This window comes from Hippocampus zosterae, chromosome 5, assembly GCF_025434085.1.
Source record: "Hippocampus zosterae strain Florida chromosome 5, ASM2543408v3, whole genome shotgun sequence".
Lineage (NCBI taxonomy): Eukaryota > Metazoa > Chordata > Actinopteri > Syngnathiformes > Syngnathidae > Hippocampus > Hippocampus zosterae.
The window spans coordinates 2,217,758-2,228,784 of NC_067455.1; the positions used below are offsets into that span (position 1 = coordinate 2,217,758).

General features: G+C 48.3%; 1 protein-coding gene across 2 annotated transcripts in view; it reads left to right on the forward strand.

Annotated features, from left to right (window-relative positions):
• clcn1b (chloride channel, voltage-sensitive 1b) overlaps nucleotides 1-10,813 on the forward strand; it is a 29,490-nt gene extending 18,677 nt beyond the window's left edge. The window contains exons 7-23 of one of the 2 annotated variants that reach the window (XM_052065014.1): nucleotides 829-907; nucleotides 2,278-2,403; nucleotides 3,201-3,285; nucleotides 3,374-3,475; nucleotides 3,581-3,665; nucleotides 4,776-4,931; nucleotides 5,033-5,102; nucleotides 5,248-5,358; nucleotides 6,573-6,738; nucleotides 6,821-6,954; nucleotides 7,060-7,241; nucleotides 7,304-7,385; nucleotides 7,478-7,560; nucleotides 7,639-7,683; nucleotides 7,766-7,870; nucleotides 8,212-8,298; nucleotides 9,200-10,813. In XM_052065014.1, coding sequence (XP_051920974.1) covers nucleotides 829-907; nucleotides 2,278-2,403; nucleotides 3,201-3,285; nucleotides 3,374-3,475; nucleotides 3,581-3,665; nucleotides 4,776-4,931; nucleotides 5,033-5,102; nucleotides 5,248-5,358; nucleotides 6,573-6,738; nucleotides 6,821-6,954; nucleotides 7,060-7,241; nucleotides 7,304-7,385; nucleotides 7,478-7,560; nucleotides 7,639-7,683; nucleotides 7,766-7,870; nucleotides 8,212-8,298; nucleotides 9,200-9,517 — 2,016 coding nt within the window. In that variant the 3' untranslated portion in view covers nucleotides 9,518-10,813. Of the gene's footprint in view, nucleotides 1-828; nucleotides 908-2,277; nucleotides 2,404-3,200; nucleotides 3,286-3,373; nucleotides 3,476-3,580; nucleotides 3,666-4,775; nucleotides 4,932-5,032; nucleotides 5,103-5,247; nucleotides 5,359-6,524; nucleotides 6,739-6,820; nucleotides 6,955-7,059; nucleotides 7,242-7,303; nucleotides 7,386-7,477; nucleotides 7,561-7,638; nucleotides 7,684-7,765; nucleotides 7,871-8,211; nucleotides 8,299-9,199 lie in introns of both variants that reach the window. The other variant, XM_052065013.1, reaches the window with a different exon arrangement.
• The last annotated feature ends 214 nt before the right edge of the window (nucleotides 10,814-11,027 follow it).

The window sequence follows — 11,027 nt, forward strand, 5'->3', positions numbered from 1 at the left end:
CCGACCAACACCTTGTCTGTTTGTATCTCTTTGTATTAATAATGTGACGCTAATGTCTGGCATGTGTAATAATGTTGACCTATTTGTCCCCACCCCTGTGCTCTCTCATTCATTCATTCATTCATTCATTCATTCCAACTACTCTGCTCCCTCCCCTTGCTCCCTCACACCCTGCTGACCTTTCAACCCCTAGAATGGCACCCATAACCAGGACCTGTTGGTGTGTGCGTGTGCTGTGGGAGTGGCCACTTGTTTTGCTGCTCCAGTGGGAGGCAAGTCCCATTCGGAGGTTTAAAATGGAACTCAGACATCAGTCTTGATGACTTAAACTGTTAAAAAAAAAATAATAATAATAATAATAATTGTGAATTTTGGGTGAACTTAAATTTTCAAGGCAACAAATAATGTATATCATTTGAAGTTGGGCAATTCAACAACATGTTTCATGTTTTTGTTGTTGTGAAAATGGGCTTTCCTATGTTTCACATCAAAGAAATAAAAAAAAATGGTTGTCCCTTTGAAGCCAAAGCTGCTTGAGAGATGCATGCGCTGCCTTCGCTCTTATTATCCCCTTGCTGTGTTATGTTTCCTCACGCCTTTATTAGCACCTCTCGACAAAATCCATTGAATGTTATTTATTCACTTTATCCAATTTTGCTTCTCCACCTCTGCTCTCTCTCTCTCTCTCCCCCACCAACGTCCCCCTGCCCTCTCATCTCCGCTTTCACTATTTTTTTCTGTCTTTCTCTCCCATCAACCACCCACCCGAAACCCTTTTCGCCGACCGACCGACCGCCCTCCCTTCCCTTCTGTTGCCTGCGTCAGTAGAACCCTTACGGTTACACAGATATTCTGACTGTTGGCTGTGCCGTTGGAGTGGGATGTTGTTTCGGCACTCCACTAGGAGGTACTGTACAACTTTGCACCCCTCACTGTGTCCTCCACAACATGGCTTTCAAAGCTCTTTTGGATGCTCTTTTTTTCTCCTTTTTTTGGTTTTGTTTCTTACAACTTGTACAAATTTGGGAGATTTATCCAATGAACAAGTGCTTATCGTCTTCATGACACTTTACTGCTTCAAAGGCGCGTGAATGTTTAAGTGTTGAGAAATGGAAATGGTGGAGGAATTGTAATGGCTTGATTTTGAGGCCATTTTCCAACCGCCACTATGGTCCCTGCTGTGTACGCAGGATAATCAATCATCTCGGCGGGCATATTCGTGTAGAAACATGAGAGATTGGGTGTGATCAAATGTATTTGAGCACCTTTGGATGATTTTATCAGCTTCGGGCAAACTTGAGAGCGACCAGCGGTTAGCAAAAAGGACTTTGTAGGGGAACTCAAGCCCCAAAATTTATCTCAATGTTTTTGTTTTGTTTTTTTTTAATAAGAAAGTCACACTCGATCTCTCTGATATGGTACTTAGTTAAGATATAGAGTAAAGTTTTACTCGATTTAACACGAATGTTTTTGCTGATGTGCCCGCCTTGGCCACCGAGAAGCGGTGTAATACAGTCATGCAGACACAAACAAAGATGATTCTGCTTCTTCTTCTTCGTCTTCTTTTTCTTCTTCTACTACTGCTGACGCTGTAAGAGACTCACTGCTGCTATAAAATCAGTCGTTTTTCGTTGAGGATAAACTAAATATAAGGCGGTGAGAATTGTTTCCTATTTGTCTGTACGTGTCATTCCTTCGTTTATGTCGAAATTTCTGTTGCTTATTAAAAGCCCGGTGTTTGATGCTAACATTAGCATGTCAATGGCGTTTTACTTGTGTGTTAGCATTAAGCTAAGCGAACGTTTCCAATGAAAATCTATGTGGTTGTTTTAAACACACGAGGTTTCATTCTCTTTGTTTTATGTTTAGTTTTAGAGTGCACTTCAACTGCGGGTGGAAATGAGAAGCTTGAAGCTTCATTTGGAAAGAATTGTTCACTCATTGACAGCCCCAGACATGCCATTAGCAAAAGAAAAAAAAAATTAACGGCTCGCATCTCGAAAAATTTGCCAGTCGGGTTACTCGTATCACAAGGCACAACACTATTAATTCTCAGCCAACCAAAACACTAATGTGTGTCTTCGTGTATGTCTACTTAAGAGCGCACTCGTCTGTTTAGTGGCCCTCTTGTGTATGATTATACCCTTAACTCCCAAGTATTGTTTTTTTTTTGTCTCCCTCTGCCCACTTCTTTCGTGTTTTCCCTCGAATCCTTCCCTTCTTCCTCCCCTGTCCTCCATCCCTCCTCTTTCTCTCCCCTCCTCTCGTCACCACCAGGGGTTTTGTTCAGTATTGAGGTCACGTCTACCTACTTTGCAGTGAGGAATTACTGGCGGGGATATTTTGCCGCCACATTCAGCGCGTTCATATTCAGGGTGCTCTCTGTATGGAACAAGGATGCCGGTGAGACGCAGTTCAAACACACTCACACTCACACACCGCAAATACTGCAGTGTGGCATTTTATAGAAAGTAGCCGCTTGTGACAGCAGAGTCCCTTTGTCTTTTTCCCCTCTCGAGTGTAAACGTGAAAGCAGTGTGTTTGTAACCGTTGCCCAAATGTGGGGACGCTGGGAGATTGGACCGCTATATAGCATTAACCGTGTTAGCAAAAGTCATTGCATTGTGTACTTAAGCGGATCACGGTTACAATAGTTAATGAAAGCTAATCAAATAAGTAAAATAGAAGTTAAAGAAACATGGTCATCAATGAAATAAAATAAAAACGAGAGTGCTTTCAAAAAAAGTGTCGAGCAAAACGGGCCTGAGGTTATTTGGGGTCAGTGGCGGCAATGAGAAATGCTGCATCGTTAGAAGAAACTGGCGCTGAGACAGAACAAGACACGAGGGTAAATACATGAGGTCATCGGATAAAACCGGGTGCAGTTGAGGAAGGCACGATCGGGAGCAGGTGAGTACAAGGGCAGGACATACACACACACACACATATTCCAGTTTCATCAAAACCAGTTGAAATTTTGGATCCGAAGCCTTGAATTTTAGTGAAGAAATCACAAAGTAGTCATCCCCCTGACAACATGAAAATTTGACCTTGAGGGTTTGTGAGCAGACGTGTGATTTGGCTGTCTAATGAATTAGTAATCCAGACTGGATGTGACACGCATATTATTTTTCTCTTGAAGGAAAAAAAAAAATACACTTCAACTGAAGCTGATTGTTTTTTTTGTTTTCTCCTCTCAGTCACCATCACGGCTCTCTTCAAAACCAACTTCCGCATGGATTTTCCCTTTGACCTCCAGGAGTTGCCAGCCTTTGCAATTATCGGGTAAACCGTGTGCTTGTGCGCATGTATGCGTGCGTGCGTTCATAATTAAATGGAAACATATCCAAGGGACTCGTCTCTCGGGTTTCAGAATCTCGTGCGGCTTCCTCGGGGCGTTCTTCGTCTACTTAAACAGACAGGTGGTCCTGTTTATGAGAAGACCCACGGCGCTCACACGCTTTCTGACGAAACAGTGAGTTCACACACACACACACACACACACACACACGTCTTGTCACTCATGAACGTCTACTCGCATAAAGCACGTTATTTTGTTTGTGTATGTGCGTGCGTCCAGTCGACTGATCTATCCAGGCGCAGTCACGCTGATCATCGCCACCTTCACATTTCCTTCTGGATTTGGGCAGTTTATGGCTGGTGAGGTGAGGAAGACTCCGTCACATGCTCGTTCGCCGGACCCCGATGACGGTGAACTCGCGTTCGTTTTAGGGGGACGCAGCCGTAATCGATGAAAATCCATGACGGAGACGCAGTTTAGGATGAGATATTTTACTTCTCTATTCGCGCTACAAAGACTCTCCGATGCAGACTTGTTGAAATAAACGGTTACAACTGCTTAGTAAGATGCAGGAATATTTTTTTGCAGATGATAAAGAAGATACGCCGTCGAGGATTATTATAGCGTCCGTTTTCATGCGTTTCCCTGAATTGTGTTCAAATAGTCGGGTGAAAAGGATCGTATCGCTGCAACGCTGATGCGAATTTCGTTAGCCTGCCTATGGCCTTTTGCATTGTGGGTTAGCTTGAAGCTAACGCAGCTCGCTCAGGCCTACCTCGGTGCTTGTTTTAAAATGAACCGCATGTAATTCTGTTTTTATAAGGTCTGATTTGACGGCTTGAAACGTGCTCCCCCCCCCCCCCCAAAGTACAGTATTTGTCAAATTGCTCCGTTTTGTGAAGTAGCCTGCCTATGGCCTTTTGCATTGTGGGTTAGCTTGAAGCTAACGGAGCTCGCTCAGGCCTACCTCGGTGCCTGTTTTAAATGAGCTGCATGTAATTCTGTTTTTATTAGGTCTGATTTGACGGCTTGAAACGTGCCCCCCCCCGTCCCCCCAGTACAGTATTTATCAAATTGCTCCGTTTTTGGAAGCACACTATCAGCAAAGCTCTTACCGTTTATTTATTTTTTTACTCACAAGTCAAAACAAAAATCTTGGCGCAGAGACGGCTTGTTTGTTGGGTCCTTTCTGTGTTGAGGTCCCGCCGTTTGTCTCCTGCTCCCGTGACTCTAATGAGGACAAGCGCCATTGAAAATTGACGAATGGACTCTCCTTCATTTTGTAGTTTCAGCGTGCTGTCGCGTGACTTCATTTTCTTTTGTCCTCTCCTTTGGCTGGTGGGGGACGGGAGAGCAATGACGGCATGCGCCGCTCCTCCGCATTTTGATTGAATTGAGAATCCTTTCTCTGAGATGAGTTTGGGACTTTATGAGCAAAGTGTCATCATGCTGCGCCCTCCCCCGTTCGTGGCAGCTCATGCCCAGAGAGTGCATCAACTCGCTGTTCGACAACTTCACCTGGACCAAAATCTCCGCCTCCGCCCCTCCGCCCGGCCTGGGCCGCTCGGCCGCGTGGCTTCACCCTCAGGTCAACGTCTTTGTCATCCTCCTACTCTTCCTCGTCATGAAGGTGAGCAAAAGTGAGTGTGCGCTCGAATCGTGAGGGGGGGGGGGTGGGAAATCTCTCGGAGCGCTCTTGGTCCCTCCCCCGTTCCTGCTTTTGTGTCGCAGTTCTGGATGTCAGCGGTTTCCACCACCATGCCCATCCCCTCGGGCGCCTTCATGCCAGTGTTCATATTTGGTATGAGGATTTATTTTTATTATTATTATTATTATTATTTTTTGTGGCGGGGGAGGGAATAATGCAAGCACAGCTCCCAGCTGCTAAACTTGGTCAGTTTCTTTTGGTTGCTCTTCTCCAGCTTGTCCTTCTCTCGCTTGTCTAGGAGCCGCTTTTGGTCGCCTGGTCGGGGAGATCATGGCGACTCTGTTCCCAAATGGAATCCTTTTCGACGGGATCGTGTATCGCATCCTGCCGGGAGGCTACGCCGTCATTGGTGAGTCGCGTGCTTCCACGTTTGTCCTTGGCGCTTGACCTTCTGTTGGAAATTGAATTGCGGCCTTCAAAGGATGACTGTGATTCTTTTGGTGATTGATTGATGAATCAGATTTAAAAAAAAAAAATAAGAGTTTTCGGCAGCCCGGGGAGCGAGTGGTTAGCACCTTCCTTCGGTTAGCCGGCCTTCCTGTGTGGAGTTTGCATGTTCACCCCCGCACCTGCGTGGCTTTTCTGCGGGTATTCCGGCTTCCTCCCAAAATCCCAAAACATGCAGGGAATGTGAATGGAGCACTCTAAATTGTCCCTAGGGGTGAGTGTGGGCGTGGGTGTTTGTTCGTCTCCGGGTGTCCTGCGATTGGCTGGCAACCGGTTCAGGGTGTCCCCGGCCTACTGCCCGAGGACAGTTGGGAACGGCTCCAGCAACCTCCGCGACCCTTGTGAGGATCAATTGAATCAGAAAATGAATGAGTGATAAAATGAATGTTTCTCAACAAATTGACCGTGTAGAAATGATGCAAACATGAATTATTACCGATATTCAGTTACTGGTTTGGCCCGTAACATGAGAAAAAAAAAAGCCTAAAAATGTTCAAACAGGTGGCCCGGTAGTCCAGTGGTTAGCACGTGGGCTTCACAGTGCCGAGGTACCGGGTTCGATTCCAGCTCCGGCCTCCCTGTGTGGAGTTTGCATGTTCTCCCCGGGCCTGCGTGGGTTTTCTCCGGGTGCTCCGGTTTCCTCCCACATTCCAAAAAACATGCATGGCAGGCTGATTGGACGCTCTAAAATTGTCCCTAGGTGTGAGTGTGAGTGCGAATGGTTGTTCGTCTCTGTGTGCCCTGCGATTGGCTGGCAACCGATTCAGGGTGTCCCCCGCCTACTGCCCGAAGACAGCTGGGATAGGCTCCGGCACCCCCCGCGACCCTAGTGAGGATCAAGCGGTACGGAAGATGAATGAATGAATGAATGAATGTTCAAACAGATATTTTATTTGGATTCAACTCAAAACGATAATCAGTCTGTCTTAGGGGAGGAAGACAGAAACCCCAAAATATCTGGCTGAGAAAGTAAAATTCCCCCCCCCCCCCCTCCCCCAATAAATCATTGAATCGAGTAACAAAGTACGACTGCACGATAGCCCCAATGATCTTGCGCTGGCTTACCAGGCGCGGCCGCCATGACGGGAGCGGTCACTCACACGGTTTCCACCGCAGTCATCTGCTTTGAGCTGACGGGTCAGATCTCCCACATCCTGCCCATGATGGTGGCGGTCATTCTGGCCAACATGGTGGCCCAGGGTCTGCAGCCTTCGCTCTACGACTCCATCATCCAGGTGAAGAAGCTGCCGTACTTGCCTGAGCTGGCCCTCGGGCACATCAGGTAAAAAATAGCGGCTACCGCGCCGCGACGCTCCCGAGAAGTTCCGGCGCCGTTTCGTCACGCCCGTCGTGTTTCGCCTTAGCAAGTACAACATCTTTGTGGAGGACATCATGGTGCGCAAGGTGAAGTTCTTGTCGTCTCGCTCCACCTATCGGGAACTGAATCGTCTGCTGGAGACGACCACGCTGAAAACCATCCCGCTGGTTGACTCCAAAGGTGAGAGAAGTGAGAAAAACTAATGTTGCTCGGCAAAGGATGACGCCGGACGCCAACATCACGTGACGTCGTAATTGGCTAACCGCTCCTTTCGCGCTTGCGAAGAATCCATGATCCTTCTGGGCTCCATCGAGAGGATGGAGCTCCAAGCCGCCGTCGACTGGTGGCTCTCGCCGGCCAGGCGGGTCTTTGAGAAAGGTCAAAGTTCACCGGGTCAAGTCTCCAAGATCAGTTGGGAGTCCTTCACCTTTGCGGACGAGGAGGGCGGGAACGAGGGGACGGACAAGGTGAGGAAGATGACACGTCACGGTGTTGCAGGCTCACGCGACACCTTGGGATTTCTTTTCAGAGCGCAGCGGGGCTGGATGATTGTAACGGGCCCATCCCGTTCACCGGAGCTCAGGAGCCCGCCAGCAATCACACAAGCGCAGGTAAATTTTTAATATCGCTCCGCGGTGATGTCCAATGGGATCTTCTCTCCCATGTCCCGCCCTTGTGACCGTTCCTTGTTTCACCTCCGCAGACAAGCGCAAAGCACCTTCCGTCCGGAGGACCCTTCAGAGACTCTTCTCCTCGTCGTCATCGACTGGACCGACCGACGCGCAGGTACGTCACCCCCTTCTTGTCGTTTTGGACACGTCCGCCATGGCCGACGCTTCGACGGATTTTATTCATCGCCTCCAGGAAACGGCGCCGCCGACGTTGATTGACACCATGTCGCCGGACGAGGTAGAGTAACCGTCCGCCGTTCGCGTTAGCAAGTCAAGTCGGCGTCCGATAAGCGCGCTCGTGTCGTCGGCGCCGTCCGCAGATCAAAGCCTGGGAGGAGGCCGAGGTGGACAAGCCCATCGATCTGGAGCAGATTCGGATTGACCCCTCCCCCTTTCAGCTGGTGGAAAGAACGTCGTTGCACAAGGTAACGAAACGGTTACGAGCGCCTGAATTGCCATGAGCGGCGAGACGAATCCGTGTCTGTATGGATGTAATGTATTCATTTACGTTGATTCTGAAATTTGAGATTGCGCGCCGCAAAAAAAAAAGAATTTCGTGCCTGCCGCATCCACGTTACGGATGGCGCATATGAACCCTATGCGGCACGTCGACGCAATACGATGTTTGTAAGCGTAAGGGGACGTGTTTAAGAGCAGCCACGCCAGCAGAATGCTGGCGCATTCCGATATGTTTAACACTCACTGCACGCCGTTACTCCCCCCCCCCCCAACCCCCCTCCTCCTCCTCTTCTCTGTTGTTACTCAGACCCACACTCTGTTCTCTCTGCTGGGTCTGAGTCATGCCTACGTCACCAGTATTGGCAAGCTGGTGGGTGTTGTCGCACTCAAAGAGGTAAGAGTCCCTTTTTTTTTTTTTTTCCCCTTATTGACTTATCTGTGTGCACTTTCGTATGACTACAAAGCCGAACTGAGAAAGTCTAAAAAATGAGTGAGTGTCATTGATGTAGCGGTTGCGCTACGAATAGTGACATCAAATAATAATAATATAATAATAATACTAGGCGGCCCGGTAGTCCAGTGGTTAGCACGTGGGCTTCACAGTGCAGAGGTACCGGGTTCGATTCCAGCTCCGGCCTCCCTGTGTGGAGTTTGCATGTTCCCCCCGGGCCTGCGTGGGTTTTCTCCGGGTGCTCCTGTTTCCTCCCACATTCCAAAAATATGCATGGCAGGCTGATTGGGCGCTCTAAATTGTCCCTAGGTGTGAGTGTGAGCGTGGTTGGTTGTTCGTCTCTGTGTGCCCTGCGATTGGCTGGCAACCGATTCAGGGTGTCCCCCGCCTACTGCCTGGAGACAGCTGGGATGGGCTCCAGCACACCCCGCAACCCTAGTGAGGATCAAGCGGCTCAGAAGATGAATGAATGAATGAATAATAATAATACATTTTCTTTATAAGCGCCTTTCAATACACCCAAGGAGACTTTACAATAACAAAAAAACACAAAACATTATGGGATGGCCAATACAATTCATCGCCGCGGGTAATCGATGGACGGTTCATTGGGGCTGAATTCCAACTATCACCGCAAATGTTAAGAATGTTCATGTTAAGACGCAACTGTTATTCAAAATAAGATTCTCGGACGACGTCAGTGGTTTACTGAGCACTGGCCAACTGTGTTGATTGTGAAGTCCCTGGGCAGATGACTTTTTTTAGGGGGTGGGGGGGCGATTAAATGGCACAAATGTATTGAGACTAAGAAGTTGACTTTTGTTGTCCTCTTCTGTGGTCTTAGTTACAGAAAGCCATCGAGGGCTCGACTCGGAGCGGCGTGAGGCTCCGCCCTCCCTTGGCCAGCTTCCGAGACGCTAACAGGAAAGCCAAGAAGCACCAGCCGCCCTCCTCGACCACTTCCTCCCCGACTTGGGAGCGGGACCTTTGGGGCGAGGGGAACAGGAGGGACGGGGATGCGGCGGGGAAGGACGATTCTCCGGGGATGCCCGCCGGCGATGCCCCGTCCTCGCCCGGCGAGTCACCGGGCTCGCCCGGCGGCCCCGTCCTCGCCCTGCCCTCCCTGCACGAGGAGAGCGAAGAGTCGGATGAGCCCATCTAGGAAGGACGAGTCAGGTCACAAACTTTGCGCTCTCAGCCAGCCAAATGTTTCTACCTTTTTTTTTTTTTCACTCTTCAAATCTCAGGTCTCTTCCTGTGTCTTTTACAAACTCTTTTGACATCTCCGTCCTTCCATACGATTGAAGATCTGCGTCACCGTCTGCTTATTTTCACCAAGAAGCTCCATGAAAGACTGGCAGCGCTTAATGACGACAATGAAATGTGTCGAGATAGACTTCTTGACCTTGACCTCAACGAGGATTTCCTGTTTACTGATCAAAATCAATTTAAATGTCTGATTTACGATGATATCTTTGCTCTAAATTCGCCCATAACGGTCTGTAATTTTTCAAATAATAAATCGGAAAAAATGTACAATTTTTTTTAATGATTCCTCACGAGTACGACTTATCCACTTCCAAAAAGAAAGGAAAGCAGCCACTAGCCATGATTTTTTTTTCTCCAATTATTGGATGACATTGGTGATGTAAACCACTGCTTGTACTTAAGCTGTGGCCGAAAAGTCTCAAGATTCCCAACCCCGGATTGAAATGTTTTTCCTTTTTTTTTTCCCAGATGACGCAAAGGAAAAGCCCGCAGCACCTCGACGCGAGACAAACGCAGAAATATGCACGAGACGTTGGCTTTGTCCGTTTATTTGCTCCACAGGTGGAGAGACCAGAAAGGGCAGTCGGAGTGGTGGGAGGAGGAGCTTCTGTCGTGCGGGAGTGACGAGGCCCAGGATGGCAAACAAAACCAACGGATGAAAACTTTTGTGGGAGGGTAAAAAAAAAAAAAGGAGAGCAGAAAGAAGAAAAAGGTCCAACAGGTATGCGTGAGTGCCAATTTCTTTTTTTTTTTCTTTTTTTTTATACACAAGTGTATTGTCATTTCACACAGAAGCCGTGCTTTTTAATGTCGCTGACTGCCTCTAACGTCCTTTGGTTGAAAATGTCAATCGTCTTCACCCGGCGGTGAGTCTTACGACGTGTTGACACATACACAGAAACATAGAAATACACACAAAAGAAGCGGCTGGGGGGGGGGACTCATACAAAAGGGGGGGGGAGAGATGTGGTCCTTCAAGCCTTTAAATCCACAGGAATAAATGTGGCTTCTTATTTATTAATTCATTTGTGATTTGGATCAACAAAATCAAAGCAGGAATTCACCCCCCCCCGGGAAAGTAGAAGCAGTGTCGTTCCCACTTATGCATGTTGCCTCTTGGGGGGGGGGGGGGGGGTGAGCCCACATAGAACGAAAGCAGCATCGGAAGAAGGAGGAGACCCTTTTTAGAAACACTCCAAAAGGAGAAAAGCGGCGCCAAAATCCAACTTTTCCATCCCTCAAGAGTCGTTTTCTCCTCCGCATCTAAATACACGCTGAAAAATACTGGGTTGTTTTCCTAAGCCGTTCGCTGGGTAGCTGTGGATTGCCAGCTGATTGGGTTACTTTTTCACAAGGTTGGGGCTGGTCGATTTTGACCCCGGCAGATTGGGTTTAAGATTGCA